At 36.0% G+C, this 19,164-nt stretch overlaps 1 protein-coding gene across 2 annotated transcripts; it reads right to left on the bottom strand.

The window, feature by feature from the left end:
* Positions 1 to 256: 256 nt before the first annotated feature.
* On the bottom strand, positions 257 to 18,386 carry LOC124393994 (protein FAM168A-like). Of its 2 annotated transcripts, none has more exons than XM_046862094.1 (8): positions 18,123 to 18,386; positions 13,038 to 13,154; positions 9,015 to 9,106; positions 8,372 to 8,452; positions 8,096 to 8,265; positions 6,781 to 6,949; positions 6,566 to 6,691; positions 257 to 5,632 (listed from the first exon to the last, which is right to left on the bottom strand). In XM_046862094.1, the coding sequence occupies exons 2-7, from the start codon at positions 13,106 to 13,108 to the stop codon at positions 6,585 to 6,587; spliced, it is 690 nt and encodes a 229-aa protein (XP_046718050.1). In that variant the 5' UTR covers positions 13,109 to 13,154; positions 18,123 to 18,386; the 3' UTR covers positions 257 to 5,632; positions 6,566 to 6,584. The 2 variants fall into 2 exon arrangements, with proteins under 2 accessions (XP_046718050.1, XP_046718051.1); XM_046862095.1 differs by having other exon boundaries at positions 8,123 to 8,265; positions 18,123 to 18,384.
* Between the last annotated feature and the right edge of the window lie 778 nt (positions 18,387 to 19,164).

Here is a 19,164-nt window from a genome sequence, read left to right on the forward strand (position 1 = left end):
AAGATAAGAATGCACACTTCTGGACAATATTTCTTTCACAATACATTTTTTTTTAATTGTTTTAATATTTATATTTATTATTGTAAACCCAAGTATAACTAATCACTATCTTGTCTGCATTTAGTTTGTAACAAGATGGTAAAAACTTTTTTTTCCACTCATAAATAAATGTACAAACTAGACAAAGATTGCACATTAATGAGAAATAAACTAGACATGTAGGCGTTAACAAACCACAAAGTAGGAAAAATCTGAATTGTTTTTGAAAGATTTTAATAGTTATTGAATGGTCTACATTTTACATGTACAGCAAATATAATACAAATACAACCCTGGCTTTTGATTCACCAAGATCAGCTAACAGATCCTCGTTACAACATAAAACAACAGAATTTTACTTCATTTGCACAAACCAGATGTGAGTAACTATTGCAACGTCATGTAACAGACACAAGCACTAAGTGAAACTGAAGTTTGGTGCATGTTGGTTTTAAACCCTGCTAAATGAAACCAAAACTCAGAATGGAAAGTCGATTTCAAATGATGATGTGCCAGCCTGTGTTTATATCTTGGTTTATTATCTGCAATTTTGTGCTTGTGTACTGCAAAAGAAACTGCAAAACACTGGTTTACAACAGGTGGACTAGAAGGGGAGAACGTTCTCTAGGAAAAGTGTTTCTTGCCAAAAAAATATAATAAATTTGATATATTCCAATTAAAGTGAATTTGACTTAAAATAATCTACATTGCATCATTTTGCAATTTTGGTGTCTTTGTCATTTTCGTGAATCAAATCTCTAAATTTAAATTCCAAATCGGTTTACTTTGGTCATGATGAAAACCTACAGGAGACACACTCTCATTAGAGTCCACGCTTTGAAAGATCTTGCAAATAGAATCTGAGAATTTCTCATTTGTATTTAAACATGGTTTTGATAAACTACTAAGATTCAACAAGTAAAACTATTCTTGCAGATCCTCAAAGATTAAGAAAAGAAAAAAAACCAACCCTGAAGTGTTATATGGCATTACATGTCAGCAGATGATATGATATGGTAAAAAATTGAGTTGTACTGTAATTATATTGAACAAACAAAAACATTAAGACTTATCCAGAAGTAAATAAAATTGAAATAAGGAATGAAAAATGATCACACTTTCTATAACAGACCTGGGCGGAAAAAGTACTTAAGTACTTAAGTGTTTGAGAAAATACATGTATTTGAAAATACATTAGAGTGCTCAAATACTCAAAATACTCATTCTCAGTATAATATTTGGATATGTACATTGCAAATACTTCGCACTTCTCAGTATTCGCACGTCTGTTCCGAGCGGCCATGCATTGCTGCTTGCATTTCGCTACAGAATAAAATGAGTGTGTAAAAAGTGTATAAAGTGTGTAAAATATAGTGTTCTACTACTGTATTCAGTCACAAATAATCAACCAGTGCATAGTTTAAAATATTCAGTTGTGTGTATGTGGGGTTTTTTGTTATTTATTACAATTTCGTTCAGTATGTCTAGATCGCATCGTGTCTGTAGTCTCAGATTCTGACGCTTCTCCCACAGAAAACATATAGAACACTTTCCTGGCCACAAGCTTCAAAAACATTAGGGTGTTAATCACCCTGTGGCTACCACAATCATTTTACATTTATATTTTATTATACTAATAAAAATTCTTGAAACATAGATGAATAATGACGTTTAAGTCATTAGTATTATAACTTGCCAATGACCAAAAGAATTCAAAGCATATTATAATAGTTTTATGAATGCAAGCTTTATAGAAAACGTTTAAACGAAATCTTACATCCAAACAAGTCGATTTATTCGTTTTTAATTCGTTTTGATGTGAACCTTCGAAACGTAAAGTCGCCCAAAGTAACTTAGAAAAGCAAACTTTCATTTTAATGACTTGGTTCTTTCATGGTTTTAAGCCGAACGCTCATGGAAGCCAAAGAGCATGCTTCTGCAATCTAACATATAATTTGGGTTATTTCATGACGCTTTAACTGCATAAAACCAACAGTTCACGAGGATACAGAGGATGCTGCAAATCTCACCATACACACAGACTGACACGGCACAACCTCCCCTAGACAAACACACAATCTAGACTAGCGTGATCGTTTGACATATAGCCTGCAGGTTTTGTTGCTTTTTAATAAAGCACAGACTTTTTTTTATAAAGTGGTTAAAATATGGAAGAATACTGCAATGATATATAATATTTTGTATGGACAGTGTATTCATTTTTTTTTGTCTGGAAGACTAGAGTACCACAATTGAAATGTACAATAAATGCGCTGTTTATTTAAGAATAAGTACTGTACCAACTACAAGCATAGATTATTACTTTTGAAAAGTGCAATATTTCTTACTGAATGTTACATATGTTCGTTATGACTTTCTTGAGCAATGTAGTCTCTCACTTGTACAAACTATTATTTTATGCCCACGCATAAAAACCCTAATGCACAAAAAAACACAGATTCTTAATTCCTTCTTTAGTGATACCTCAGACTTTAAATCTATGACAACTAGCATGCATGAAGAGAGAGAGACTGAATGGGGAAAAACATCTTGCTTTCCAACTGTTTTTAAAACACCCTTGATAATCCTTCAACCACATTTATCATTTAAAGACCGTACGTAATGAAGGCTGAATTTGGCACCACTGTACATTGTGGGACTACTGACCTTACCAGAATGCAATATTATTTGATCATCATGCGACCCTAATTCCAGAAAAGTTGGGACGTTAAAATTTAAATAAAAACACAATGCAATGATTTGCAAATATCATATACCCATATTTTATTCACAATAGAACATAGAAAACATGCCAAATGTTTAAAATTAGCAAATTGTTGTTATGTAAATGTTCAGTTATTCATCAGCACTCACTTCAAAACCTGCATCTCTGATTTTATGGGGTGTATTAGTGCCTATGGAATGGGCAGCTTGCACATATGGAAAGGAACCATCAATGCTGAAAGATAAATACAGGTTTTAGCTCAACATTTGCTTAGATACACAAGATGTGTTTTTTTTAGGGAAGGCTTTGTATGTTTCAGCAAGACTATCTATTACAACACGTTGGCTTTGTAGTAGAAGAGTCGGAGTGCTGAACTGGTCTACCTGGAGTCAAGACCTTTCACCAATTGAAAACATTTGGCCCATGAAACAAAAAATATGACAAAGAAGACGCAGGGCTGTTGAACAGTTAGAATCCTTTGTCAGACACAAATAGGACAACATTTCTCTCCCAAAACTCCAGAAACTGGTCTCCTCAGTTCCGAGATGTATATGGACTGTTGTTAAAAGAAGAGGGGATGCTACACAGTGATAAACATACTTTATCATACATTTATTTGTCCCTAATTCAAACCTAATTCTTACCTAATTTTTTTCCTAATAATTATACATTTCCTAACTTTAAACATTTAATGTTTTCTATGATTGTGAATAAAATATGGGTTTATCAAATTTGCAAATCATTGCATTCTGTTTTATTCACATTTTTCAGTTTCCCAACTTTTTTGTACAATTCAATCAAATGTCAAATCTAGTTATACCTGCTAATATAATATCTATTATTTTTATGATGCTAGCTAATCAGCATGCTAGGTCATAATCCAAAAAGCTAAATGGCATGCTAAGTAGCTATTAGGCTATGATTACAATAAAACAAAAAAACAACAAAAAAAAACAATATTTATTCAGATTAGGTTTGCTCCCAAGGTTTGAATCTGTTTTGTGCTGCAAGTTGCCGCTTGTGAATTATTAAAAAGAAAGATGCCAAGGGTGTTTTAAAAACAGTAGTTGCTAAACAGAAGTATGAAAACCACGTGAACTTCTGAACTTTATTGCAAACCACACTTAAAAGCCAAGCATCCAAAGCTGCTGCTTTGATCTAGTCATATTTTAGTATGATGGAAAGAATCACTGAATTAAATATGTTTGCATCAGTGATCACATAGTCCTAAAAGTCACACTCGAATTCTGTTTGCTTCAATCTAACAATCTAAACACAAAGAGGAGCATGGTGTGGTGCGAGTACAAATTGGCAGAAAAGTTCAAATGACGAGAGCCTCTAACCTTCCTGTTTATTTTTCACACTTCAGTACACCTCTAAGCCTCTTAGCTGCATTGCTCCTGTCTTACTGTATCTGTTCTACGATGTCCGCATATGCATACAAGTGAGTGCATATTTAATAAGCATTTGCATGTGCATGTAAAGCCTATTACAGCAGGCCTTTTTGCTCATTTTGTTCATGTTACATACTGCATGGATAATATATCAACATTGCTTCACAGCTTCATGAAATATGGTGGATTATCTACTCCATTAAAACTTAATGTGCACTAAAGCTGGGTAACAGAATAAAATGTCCATTAGAACAGAATTACCCTCCACCCTCCCGTTGACGCGTACTGTGAACCCAACCCTAAAGCTGGATAACCTCCAGAAATGTCTACTAACCCATTTAAAAGATCTCTAGTTAAGATGACAAGCCAATGAAAGGGCTCTTTAAATCTTAATCTTAAATTTAGCTAACACAAATATCTACAACTAGAACTTGGGATGATTGAACCATTGAAATGTCCTCTAAAAGTTGTTTAGTTGACTAAAGTGGGAATCAAAACTGGCTAACCCAATTGAAGTGTCCACTTACGGTGATTCACCCAAAGAGCTGTCCACTTAAGCTGGTTAAGCCATTTAAATGTCCATTATGCCCAGATAACCCACTAAATCTGACAGCCCTTGTTAATGCTGGTTAATAGACCAAATAAATGATAATAATCACTAAAGTTGGTTAATCCACTTGCAGTAAATGTCCACTTAACCTAGTTAACCCATTGTGTATACAAAAGCACATGAAGTGTCCTTTTGATTCACTTCAAATGTCTAATGGTCCCATTTAAAGTGTGAAAAGAGCTTATTTATTTTGAGCGTTCTCTAAATCTAGTTAACTGTTTTAAAACCCACTACATATGTCCAACCCACTTTAACGTACACTAGAGCTGGTTAAATCACTGAAATCTTCTCTAAAATCTGTGTACTTGAATGGCAGTACCAGAGGAAAATGATGCACTGTTGAGTCCCCAATTTTTGCAAACTAGCACATGAAAGAATACCCCTGTAATGTGCTGAGAAATGGAGGACGTCAACCTTTTCTCAAAGGCCAATTTTAACAGAGGGGAAAAAAAGCATAGCCCTTTTCACAAGAGCACTGTAAATCAAAAAGAAAAAAAAAAACCCTGAACTTAAATCTAAGTGTTATGTAATGTAATATGCAAATGTGTACATTCAGACTGTTAAAGATAGTACTAGTGTTGCACAGAACCCAGTGTTAATAGCAGCTAAATGTTCTCTGCTGCTCAGGTGTAGTTGAATTGATCTGTTTATGTGTTTTAACTGCTGGTAAGTGTTGGTCAGGGATTTCTAACGTAACAAAAACTGAACAAATTTCGATCGAGTGAGCAGCTTTAACGAAATCACCAAGAACACATAAAGTGACCGTTGCTCGTTCAGTATTTGTACTCGCTGAAGGACTCTCTGGCCCGGTGCTGGAGGCTGCGTCCACAAAGTCTGGAAATGTGAACAATGTGTACTCCAGATCTATAGCAATCCAACAAGAGAGAGAGAGAGAGAGAGAGAGAGAGAGAGAGAGAGAGAGAGAGAGAGAGAGAGAGAGAGAGAAAGTATGAGGTTAATTGGCTTAAACAATAAATGCTTGATTTCAGCAACGCTCTACTCTAACCTGCCCAAACACCTCAGTAAATCCCAAAACATCTGCTTTATTGACTGTGTGCCTTGTCATACTAACAGAAGTGGATTAAAACTACACCTTTGTTCTATTTTTTATGTCCAAAGTGTTTCAAATGAACCCGAACATAGAACTGAGTAGTTCGGAACTGTTTAAAGACCCAGCAATGATTTTCTGAGGGATGATAACACTATATGGCCAATAGTGTGTGAAAACCTAACAATCACACCCATATGTGCTTTTTTGAACATCCCATTCCAGATTTATCCTCATTTACTGTTATAATAAGCTCTAATCTTCTAGGAAGAAATTGTCACTAGATTTCAGAGCATGTCAGTGGGAATTTGTGTTCATTCAGTTAAAAAGCATAAATGATATTGAACGAAAAGGCTAACAGTCAACATCTAATTCGTTCCAAAGGTGTTTAGTGAGGGTCAGGTCAAGTTCTTCCACACCAACTGAAAACAGGCTTTGAGCTTCTAAGTTCAAGTGAAGGGAAATCATAACACTCATTACTTACAGGATTATATAAACTGCATATTATTAGAGTGTAAAAAAAGCTAGCTTTAGTAAAGCTCACAGAGAATCATTATATGCATGTTGGCAGACTCTAGAAGCGCACAAACGCAGAAGTATAAATCAATCCTGACAGGGCTGTGATTTGAACTCACCTGCACAGAATCTTAAACACTAAGCTACAGACTGATCCTTTTGTTTTTCTTCCATTTGTATCCACCATAATAAAAAATACAGCTTACTGATCCCAGTTGCTAGAATCCACTCACATGCAGTGTGTTGGCAGCTCTACCAGTGCGGAGGTACATAGCTGTACCCCTGCGGCCTGTACGTTGGCACGGTGACCGGGTGAGTGCCAATGTGTTGCGTGTGCTGCGGTGTGGTGAGCAGAGGCCCTGTAAAAAAACGGATGCAAAAGAGTCTGCATGTGCTTAATTTTCTAATTCACCTTATGAAAAACAGTAAACATAAAATAATCCCCTACCAGACATGGCCATCGTGGAACCACTCAGCATTCCCACAGGCACACTGTTAGGCCTGGCGGCAGGCACCGGTGCTGGGTAGATGGCCGATGGCAGGCTGTTGGGCTGCACCACTGTAGTGTGATGGATTACATGTGGCTGTGCAAACATCGGTTGGGAATAATACGCACCCTTAGAGATAAAAAGAGGATGAAGGAGAAAACATAAATAAGGTTACAAACCAAGAATTCTAAACAGCATATGATTTTAAATGTTAATAGACATGGTCTATGCATGGGCTTCCATTCAGTTTCCTCTTTCTAGGTAAAAACAATCCACCAGGACTACAGTGGGAACATGGTCAAATCGTGCAAACGTAAATATCTCAATGAATAAACTGATTTTGACTTAACTACAAATTTAAATGTACTACATGCTATAGTTTACTAAAATACAAGATTTTATTTGTTGCACTGAAAGCAGTTCTGTTGAATTTTCAATTTAATATGTTGAAAATTCTCTGTAAGTTTTGATTTATTACCTGATTATATATATATATATATATATATATATATATATATATATATATATATATATATATATATATATATATATATATATTTAAAATCAGTAAAGTGCAAAACACAGGGTTTCTGCTGGTTTTACAAAGTCAAATGTAAGATTTTGCCATTTTAAGACCATTAAGAATGAAATTTAAGGCCTATATCATGACATGAAACACACACACACAAACAAATTGTTAGCAACTGGCCTTAAGAAAGCTCTAAATATTTTTTTTTCAAGCCAAGTTTTGCTAAACTTGCACTTCCTTATAGCTGAAAAATAAAATTCCGTTTTATGTTATGTGGTACAATCCAAGATTCGCACCAACAACAGAAAGTTGGTCGCATTTGCATATTGGTCTCATTTGTAGTCATAATACAGCAAAAACATTCTAAAGTGCTGCCGAAGCATTTCAATGAGCATTAAAGGTAGCATTATATGGACATTGGAAAATTAAAACCTGTTTAAAACCTAGAACAGCTAACTGTAGACTTTTAAAGCCTATAATTTATATTTTTATATTTTAGACTTTTAAAAACCCTGCGAAAACTGTAAAATTTATGTTATCATTAGTGTGAGACTGTAAAAGTATATTGCTATATTGTGAAACATCAGCACAAAATACTTAGTCAACCAAATTCTCATTATTAGGTTATTTTAGTTATCATTAGCAAAGTCTGGAACATATCAGAAAAGTTTTAATAATAAAAATGCTTTTTTTTTCTTTTTATCCATTATAAATATTTCATAATGAATAGAAAGTAATGTTAATACCTCTGGATGGTGTGTATTACTGCCCACCTGAGCATAGAGGTTTTGTTGAGGGTAGGCACTTCTAATGGGATACATAGCTGTGGAGTAGGGGCTCGGGGACGCAGAGTATGGTGGAGGAGCTCCGTTCGTCTGTGCCTGAGGCACCTTGTAGGGAGTTCCTGTTGTGTATCCTGTTTGAACAAAGGCACCAAGAAAATGTTTGACTTGTGACATATGTGTCATGGATACAGCCATGTAATTGAGATAGGATATGAGACAATATTTTCAAGGCTTTACCTGGAGGGTATCCCGGAGTGCCAGTCTGGTAGATATTAGGTGTGTATGTTGGAGCTGTAGTGGGATAACCTGCAGCATAGCCTAAAGACAGATACGCACAGAGCACAGGGTCAAAACACACACAAACACATTCTCTCTCTCTCTCTCTCTCTCTCTCTCTCTCTCTCTCTCTCTCTCTCTCACTCTCTCTCACTCTCACTCTCACACACATGTCTGTTGTGTATAAGAAAACCCTGAGAGAATACAAAGAACATATTGACTGTCAAAATGCAATCAGTAATGATCAATACTGCCACAATGTTGACTTAACTCTGTAAGACAATGCATAATCCAACCTCCATATAAATAAGAAGAAAACCCAAGGCAGAATAAACATGATTTATGAAGAAGGAAGGGGGGCAACATACTAAAGAAACTTCCTCAAACTGCATTGTTAATTGCCTTGTGATGAATTCCTTTCTCAAAATGATCAACACAGCAAAAGCAATCAGTGAATGACTGAAAACAACTCCTGAAACTCTGCTAATATCTTGCAACTTGTTTACCTTGGAGAGAGCAAACTAAATAGCAGCCCACTGATTATTTTTTTACAGCAGCAGCTCTAGACTAAAGGCAAATTGCAGGTTTATACGACTATGCTCACCTGGGTATGTCATGGTCTTGGGGTTTCCATACGCTGTGCCTGGCTGCATTTGACTATAAACAGGATTCATGCTGGAAGACGGTCGAATCTTACTTTGGGGGATGAAAGAAAATCAGAGTAAAGCGTTATAAAATCAGCATTACACCCACAATAAAAAAGTAAAGCTGCTCTAGCATTAAAGAAACACTTTGCTGATCCCCCCCAGATGTGTCTGGCAGGTGTGACTAATAAAGTCTATTAATAGATAAAAATGTCTCAAAAAAAAAAAAAGAAAGACTGGAAAGTATCTGGAGAGACAATATAAGCAGTGGAGTGGTTAGCATGAAGTTCACTGTTTAAATCATATTTTCATAACTCAAAATAGACAAAATAGCAAAAAATGTAACAGGTATACAAAAAGGAAAAAAACGCATTTGAGATCAAGTTAAGATCACATTTATTACATTTCTATTATGTCTATTGAAGAAAAGAAAAGAAAAACACATTCCCCAAACTTTGACAGTTCTGCATCAATGTGTATAATTATTGGAATCGTGTTCACGTTTTCTGATGCAACAAAAAAAAATCTAGTTCAATACTATACAGCATGCTTATTGTACTTTAAAAATACTTTGTAGAAACATATTCTGCATTACAGAGTTAAAAAAAAGAATATATAAAATATAACTTTTTTGTTTATATGCAACAAACTAAATAAAAGACAAAAACACAAAAATTGGACAGTATAGTCAATAAATGTTTTTGCCTGTAACAAAACAACTAGGATCAGGAGAAAAGACATGACCAGACTCAGTCACACCCACAGTAAAGCATGGAGGTGAAAGCCTGTGGTTATTAAGAAGCAGGATATGTGGGAGACTTATTCTGTGTGAAAGAAATACTGAACGAACATGGTTACCGTTTCATACTTCAACACCATGCAATTCCATCTGGACTGTGGCTGATTGGAAACAACTTCACCATAAAACAAGACAATGACCCCTAAACTCTGTAGGAGCAGACAGTTAGCTGGAGTGGTGTCTATTATGGAATGGCCTGCCCAGTCACCAGACCTAAAACTTATGGAACTGTTCTGGGATGAACTGTTTCGCAAGGTCAGAAAGAAACATCCGACTAGCAAAAACTATTTTTGGCAAGTTTTACAAGAGGCATGGTAAATTATTTCATTTGACTGTTCGAATGCCAAAGGTGTGTAAAACTGTTATATGTGCTAAGAACCCATGAAATATTTCCTAGTTTGTTGCACATGAACAAAATGAACATGCATGTCTCTCCAAAACAATAAAAGACCTACACACACACACACACACACACACACACACACACACAATGTGAGTACACCCATTACATTTCATTTCAGTAGATTTTCTCAAGTGATAATAATAATAATAATATAGATAATAGAAATGAAACTTGGATATATTTAAAGTAGTCAATGTGCAGCTTGTATATCAGCATAGATTTACTGTCCTCCGAAAATAACTCAACATACAGCCATTGTTGTCATAACGAGGATTACCAACAGTTCCACTCTGAACAGGCCTTGCAAGGTTCGCTTAAAGAAATTTAGTCCTCGTGCTGTGTATCAGGTGCAGAAGCTGCTTCAAAAAACAGATGCACGAGAGCTGCCAGCTTTGCTTTAGAGGTTGCAGAAGTTGAAGGTCTGCTTGTCAGGGCTCAGACCATAAACAAAAACAAATCGTTTTGCATGGCCGTCGTCCCAGAAGGAAGCCTCTTCTGGTGCTGGCTCACCAGAGAGACCACAAACCCTTTGCTGCAAACAACCTGTACAAGGAGCATGGCCTGGAACCATGTCCTGTGGTCTGATGAGACCAAGATAAACTTCTTTGGCTCAGATGGTGTCCAGCATGTGTAGCAACACCCTGGTGAGGAGTAGCAAGAAAATTGTCTTTTTTGTGAAAATTGGGAGCTGCGGTTTAAATTAAAATTCAAATCATCGAGGGAAACATGGATTCCAACATGTACTGGGACATTCTGAAGCAGAACATGATGCCCTCTGGTAACTGGGCTAAATGGCAGTTTTCAAACATAATAACAACCCCGAACACAGAACCAAAATGACAACTGCCTTGCTGAGGAACCTGAAGGTTATGAAGTGGCAAAGAATGTCTCCAGACCTAAACCCTATTGAGCACCTGAGGGGCATCCTTTAGCAAGAGGAACAAAAGCGCCATGTGCCTAACATCCATGATATCATCATGGAGCGTGGAAGAGGATCCCAGCAACAACCTGTGCAGCTTTGGTGAATTCCATGCCCAGGAGGATTAAGGCAGTGTTGGATAACAAGAGAGCTCACACAAAATACTGACACTTTGGACACAGTTTTGACATGTTTATTTAGGGTGTGCTCAATTTTGTTGCCAATTATTTAGACAATAATGGCTGATTGTTGAGTTATTTTTAGAGGACAGTAAATCTGTACTGTATCCAAATTTAATTTTTATTGTCCCGTGAGAAGATATACTAAAATGGGTGCTGAAATGTGAGGGAGTGTACATAAAATGCAGTTCATAAATAGCAATCAGTATAAAATAAATACATTTAATGTTAATGTTGAGATTTAGATTTGGCAGCTCTATTACGCTGCTAAAATATCGTGCTACAAAAATGACACAAAAAGTTTTTCTTCATAAAAAGGAACTCTCACACAATACAATGAAAAGACCAGAAAATAAGTGCAGGATTGATAGCACAGGTACAGTACAACAACACAACACTAAAAAGTTAACTAGATGATGTTGCAGGAAAAAGAAAAACAGGACTCCTGTGTACAGAACTGAGGATGGAGAGAGAGTAAAAGAGTAGGAGACCATGATGAATGTATGCACTGCTCATTTATTTTGTGTCATAAATAAAAGTCCCTTTATAGGACACATTATAGTGCGCCTGATAGAGGCGCGTCCCCTGCAGCTATAAACCTGTCGAGTGTGTCCCCTGTGTCCTTGGTATAGGTGATAGAAAGGTAAACCTAATAATCTCACTGACTGGTCAGAAAAATATAGCTAGATTAATTAAAATAGGTCCATTTGTGCCAATCCAGCAGTTTGATGACATTTGCAGGTTGCATTGGTTGGTGTTTTTACGGTAGACAGGCCACACTTATGGTTATGGTAGTTTACATTTTAGTTCTCTCTCATTGTTATAATAGTAGCCAGGGTAATTCCTTTGTAAGTCATACACCAAAATGTATAGCTACATTACAATGTATGCTTGACTGCTTGTTTCCTGCTGCTATATGTAATCTAAGTTACAGTAACTTTTCCATTTGTTAATACCTATACAGTAGGTGGGCTACACCCAATGTTATGTCAGTGAGCGTGCTTATTAGGCATGCTACTCTCGATGTTATTGTAGCTTGCCCATTTGTTGTCCAACCAAATATTTATTACTATTTTGTACAGTAGGTTTGCTGCACCTAATGTTATGGTGTTAGGCACCCAATGTTTGCTCATTAATTCGTTTTTACATTAATTAAAGGCAAGTGGGTTACATTAGAAGTTTATTAGTTTACCTATTTTTAAGTGTTTGGAAATCAAATGTTAAATGTTGTAATGTTTAATGTTTTGTGGTTGTTATGGTTGTGATTAGGGTAAGGCTTATACGATTATTTATTTATTATCATCTTTCAAATTTGCACATCAACTTCTAATGCAATACAGCATTTTATAGAAATCCTAAATCACACGATGTGATACAACCACATTCTGCTTCGCAAATTAAACACATTACAGAAAAAAATTTGCCTTTACGAAACAAAACAAAAAAAAAAGGGGTCAATGCATTTCAAGGTCATTCAATTTTACGTTTTGGATGAGAAATTATAAATGATTATAACATGACACAAAAACATTTGACATTCCATTAACCAAAAGACCTCACTTCCTTCCCCCACCCTCTGTGGTTGTAATTAGGTGGCGTGTTCCTAAAGTCAGCTGTGTTAAAGGGGGTTAAAATGGAGAAGCACTGAGTGGATGTGGGGGGACTTTAAATAATACCACTAACCTCTTTGAGTTCTGAGTGCTTTCGGGTCTGTACATGAAAGCAAATGAGTCAATGGGATGCCCACTTGCCATGTTCTGAGCAGGCAAGTGTAGGTGGAGCAGAAAAGCGTGTGCAAATCTGAAACAATCAAAACAGTAACATAAGGTGATTACAGTGAGCGAAGTGGTGGGGGGTGAGAAAATCAAAAGCAAGGAAGCAGATCATGGAAAGTTAGCACTCGCCGTTTACACTGAAACATTTGGCAGACATTTTGACACAGCTAGAATTTTAGCGTTGTGCCTGATTCTGAATCTTCAGAAAGTGCGGATTAATTTTCCACAATGCTCTGACAATAGTTATATATTTACATTTGTGGCATTTAGCAGACGCCCTTGTCCAGAGCACACACACACGTGTGTGTGTGTGTGTGTGTGTGTGTGTGTGTGTATATATATATATATATATATATATATATATATATATATATATATATATATATATATATATATATATATATATATATATATATATATATATATATATATATATATATGAATGACTGCAATGTTTATTAACATCTCATTCTAACACATTATCAATCTGTAATAGTGAATGTGACTGAGATGATTTCTGTAAACTTTGACAAGGTTTGTTTTATGACCCGGTTTTTATTTGGCATTTATGGAAAGAGTCTCCAGTATCAGCACAATATGTAATTGTCTAATTAGCTGCAACACTTTTTTTCATAAAAGGTAACCTAATGTGTTAAGACGTCTTCCAAGAGTCATCTGAGAACGTTCTCCTATCATAGTGCAATGTGTAAATTATAAACAAAAGCATGTCTGTATGACACGGGAGGCAGGCAGAGGACAGTGGGTGGTCTTTGCAATGTACACAGTGTGCAGACGTACAGTAGTATCTAAAAGTCTATCATTTGCCAGAAGTGCAACAAACAGGATAGCATTGATGGCAGTATGTTTTTTAATATGTTTTATAGACTAAAGGATCATGATGCATCACCCTCTTTTAACAGATAAGGCAAAAACTAAATTCTAATGCCACCATTATTATTTGCATGTAGTCAAAATTAGATTGTGGGGGGGGAAAGGGACACATTTTATTATATAATACATCTTGGAATGTTGAATATAAAGAAAATTATAACCAAGGGTGGATTTTTTTCATTTTGAGAGATGAGTGAAAGTACTAGTGACTATTAAAAACCGTCTCTATGGGCAAAAACATGCAAACTGGGTAATTTTATACACAGATATTCAGTTGCTGCATGACACTGGACTGTGCATACACATACATACACACACACAAATACACACAAACAAACACACCATCCTCCTGCACTAACAAAGAATTTTGTTTTGCAAAACAAGACATGCCAGTGCATGCTTAAAGCTACATCAGCTATGGCAAGAGGATTAGACTACAGGTGTCAGAGACAGTGAAGCGAGGTCATGTTTTATCTGTTCACCGTTTCATGTGGTGGGCTTTAACCTAAGCAATGCACCAGCTTAAAACTTTTTATATACAATAATAGTAAAACACATTGTTAGAAATCACATTTAAATTAATTGTTTTGATATCTTATATTCTTTTTTTTTCTTTAATAATGCAATATATTTTTCAAGTTCAAAAGATTTAATCAAAAGATTTGCAGGGAGTAAGTTACATTTATCTAGTTATTATTTTTCATTGTGACTGAGGCTTGCAATTATTACAGTGTTAAAATTCTTATTGTATTTTTATCCTTTATATAAACACAAGATCCTTAGTGTCTTACAACCCCAGTTCCAAAAAATTGGGACCCTGTGTAAAATGCAAATAAAACCAGAATGCAATAATATGCTAATCTCATAAACCCAAATTTTTTTTACAGTAGAACAAAGAATATATATTTATTGTGTAAACTAAAGAAATGTAGAATTTTAAGGAAAAAGTAAGGTAATTTTGAATTTGATGGCCGCAAAACATCTAAAATAATTAGGAACTGAGGAGACCAATAGCTGGAGTTTTGGGAGAGAACTGTTACCCCATTTGTGTGTAATTCAGGATTCTAGCTGCTTAACAGTTCTAGGTCTTCTTTGCTTCACTTTTCGTTTCATGATGCGCCAAATATTATACACCCATATTCTCCCTCTAGGAAACCATGGCATTTTAATAGATTCAGTATGGGGTGGTTTAGCATTGTCTTGGTGAAATATGCAAGGCCTTCCATGAAAATAACGTTATCTGGATGGAAACACATGTTGCTCTGAAAAATAAATATACATTTTAGCATTGATGGTGCCTTTCCAGATGTGCAAGCTGCCCATTCCATAGACACCAATACATTTTCATACCATCAGAGATGCAGGGTTTTAAAATTAGTGCTGATAAGATGGACAGTCCCGCTCCTCTTTAGCCCAGAGGACATGGAATGCATGGTTTTCAAAAATAATTTTTATATTTAATTAGTATGACCACAGAACAGTTTTCCATTATGCCTCAGTCAATTTTAAATGAGCAGCATTTCTGGATTATATTCACATCAGGGTTCTTCTTTGCATGATACAGCTTTAACCTGCATTTGTGGATGACTTGGCAAGCTGTGTTCACAAATTTATTTATGGAGATGTTTTTGAGCCATGCAGCGATTTCCATTACAGAATCATTCCTGTTTTCATTGTGTTGCCTGACGACCCAAAGATCTTAGGCATCCAGTATTGATTTTATTTACTTTCGTCCCTTGCAAACAGAGATCCAGATTCTCTGAATAATTTGATGGAGATTTTCAAAGCCTTTACAAATTTATGCTGAGGAACATATTTTGAAATTGTTCCACAAAAGCCTCTTTACTTCTTGTTGACCTCTTCCCAACTTTGGGACGTGTGGCAGCCATTCAATTTAAAATTACGTTATTTCTTCCTTAAAAAGGTAAATTTTCTGTTATATTGTTAATAAAAATATGGGTGTATGCGATTAGCAATTCATTGCATTCTGTTTTTATTAACATTCAAACAGCGACCAATTTTTTTTTTTATTGCGGTTGTACAACTGAACTTTTCACTGGCATGATCAATACTTTTGCAGAAGGTTAACCAGTTTCTCACAGAATAGTGAATAACAAATAGAACAAATAGAATAGATTTGGATTAAAGTCTATCTTAATACCTACTTTTTTCTCCTTGAGCCCTGCAAATAAATATTTTATTTAAGTGTTTCATTTTCATTTTTTAAGGAGCACTAATGCTTTTCTTGGCACCAACCTAAATGTCAAGTAACAGAAAAAAACCTGTAAATTTTACAAATTTTTTACCATATCGGTCACTTTATTTATTATTAACTATATTAAACAATTTAACTTACTCTGAGTCAACAAGAATCATGGATCTTGGATATCTTTTATTTCATGCCCTAAGTAGCCTGTTGAAATTCAACATCTAGCATATTGTAATTATTAACAGTTTAAAATGCTGTCATGATTATGAATTAAAATAATAATAATTATTGAATGAATGACTATAGTAATAAGCATTTTGAACAGTATGTGTATAGAAGACAGATCCACACCTAATATTTTAAAAACCCACTTAGTCTCCACCATTATAAAACTGTAAACCAAGACAAAAGGTCAGGGAATAATTACAGTATGAAAATTTTATATCGGCAGATGCATAGCACAGGACCTCACCTAAAGGTAACAAAGCAAATGTAGACCTGATCTTACCTGGAATCCCTTTAACATTTTTTTTGCTTGACTTCAAAAAGGTTGTGGTTCTTTCTTAATTTCAATTAGAGCGTTTTGATCTGTCCATTTCTCAGTTTAGTATTCATTCCAGGTCAAATTTAACAAAAGGTTTCCTTCATTACATGACTTTACCACATGGTAATTTTGATGTACTGTATGTGGCCTGTGGGTGCTCACGCTGCGATTCCCAGACTAACCGTGTGCCCTTGACGAGTTCTCTTGGTTGTCCAGGTCATGTCAAACATCTTGTAACCTTCCTTGACATTAAAACGATAACCAAAATTTATCTACTACTCCAAGAGATCTGATTTTAATAGAGATGAGGACACAACATCTCTCAGCTTGTGTGCTGTAGTGTTAAATAAAGTGATGCATACTGGGGCTGAATTAGCTCTGATTATATTCATTTGCACCCAGCAGGACTGATGTAAACCTGCAGGTGATGAACAAGCACTGAAGGAGTCGACTGTGGAACCGGGCATCCGTGAAGAAGAAATAAACCGCTTCTTGAAGATGGCAAAGATGATTTTATTTAATGAAAGTTTAATAATGTGTTGGTTAGACAGATGGAGCTGAAGTGATTCCTGGCGTTCAATGTAATCAGAATAACATCAGAACTGTTAAGGCACAGCAGCGTCAACCTTCAAAAAGCAAAATACACTTAAAAGTGTTATATTTATTAGTTTACCGTGCAAATTTTGGATTCAAGATTCACTGGTAGCCTTGCAGATACCAGATCTGGGGGGGTAAAAGAATGTATGTTGTAAGAGTTATTCCGACTCAACTCGACTGGCGTCAATTCAACCCCGAGGATTTATTTCTTCAGTGCGCACGACGGAAAAAGAATTTCCTCTGCTATGCAATGCCCCTTATCCTGATTCAAATCTCTGTTATTTCACGTTTCTCGGTCTGTAATATGATCCACACACTCCGCTTAAAGACACCATTTTGCAATGCAGGGCTCCAAAAAAGGGCCGGAGAACACAAGAGGGTCGGAGTCAGTCCTCCTCCTCCTCCACCACCACCTCCTCCTCCTCCTCTTCCTCTTCTTCTTCCTCCTCCTCCTCCTCCTCCTGTCATGGTCCATGATGTGCATTATGTCTTGCCCACCATGCCAATACACGATAATGGATTTGTTTTGTTTTGTTTAAATTAAATAACACTAAAGCGCTGAAATATTCTCACGAATTCTTTTTTTAAAGAATCGATACCTTAAAGGTTTATGGTTTGGTCTTCCGCCGCGCGTGCGAGATCAACACCCGCCCGATCCGTTAAAACGTTCATAAAATAGAAACCGGAGAGGTAAAGCGTAACGCTGATATTTCCCTGTTAAGAAAAAGATGAAATGGACGTGTCTGACTCACCGAAATGGAGCTGAAGATTATTTGTTTTATAATATCGGATCTCTTTCAGCCTCCTGGCGCTTTTCGCAGGCCGTCTTCGCTTTTGTTAAATGGATGAATTTCCTGCGCTTTTGCTTCAGCACTTTCGGCTTCGTAAGAGGAGCTGCTGGTGACATCGGCATTCAAACCGAGTGGGGGGATGGGAAGGAAAAGAGAGAAGGAAAAAAAGAGGAAGAGTCAATATTAAGTCTATGGGCAGAGGGCACCAGAGCTACCGAGGAACCGCTTCCTTGTTTGATAGGATAGGAGGATCCCCAAAGAATCGGTTCTCTGTGTTTGTGTTTTTAAACGATTCCTTTCTTTTCAGCGAGAAAGGCGTGTGCAAATACGTGGTCAGAATATAAAATGTGCAACGGTGTACAATCATGCACATTTTGCACTATGAGGACACATCAATACAGGTGGAGTCAAAATAATGGTAAAAAAAAAAAAAAAAAAACGAGCATCGCAAATGAATCGGTTCTTTGTTTTTAAACGACTCTTTGAAGTATGCATGATACATATGCACGGTATGTTAACCTATGTGCACACTTTAGCAACTTTTCGTTCCAAGTTTAGTCCATCTTTTGCTGGTACTCTGAAAAAAGGCTTTTCAGCAAGGTTTTTTATTAACGTGAAGATTTGCACTCATATTTCTTCATCCTTTAATTGGTTGAGCTTGGTGCCCAGTCAGCAATCTAATTCATCCCAGTGTGATAGGTAAGGTTAAGGTCTGGAGGGTGTGCAACCTTGGTAAATCATGTCTTTCCACAGGGGCATTGCCATGTTAGAACGGGTTTAGTTATTGTGTTTGAAAATCCTTTTTGGAAAGACACATTATATATAGGTGTGAAGGTCTTTTTTTAACCATATAGACAACAATAACAATAATACAAACTTTCTTATTTGTGTAGTTATTCAATAACCCAATCATACTACAGCATAAATTCATGCACGTACAGAAAGCTGAAGTTAAGATTTACATTAACTGATGGCATGGAAAATGACACCGTGGAGACTTTGA

Source organism: Silurus meridionalis, chromosome 11, assembly GCF_014805685.1.
Source record: "Silurus meridionalis isolate SWU-2019-XX chromosome 11, ASM1480568v1, whole genome shotgun sequence".
Taxonomy (NCBI): domain Eukaryota; kingdom Metazoa; phylum Chordata; class Actinopteri; order Siluriformes; family Siluridae; genus Silurus; species Silurus meridionalis.

Excerpts from the sequence above, each read along its gene's own strand:
- LOC124393994 (XM_046862094.1), bottom strand. The coding sequence starts at position 13,108 with ATGGCAAGTGGGCATCCCATTGACTCATTTGCTTTCATGTACAGACCC. Across the intron at positions 9,107-13,037 it reads AGCACTCAGAACTCAAAGAG|TAAGATTCGACCGTCTTCCA; the intron begins GTTAGTGGTATT and ends CATCCCCCAAAG. Across the intron at positions 8,453-9,014 it reads CAAGACCATGACATACCCAG|GCTATGCTGCAGGTTATCCC; the intron begins GTGAGCATAGTC and ends ATCTGTCTTTAG.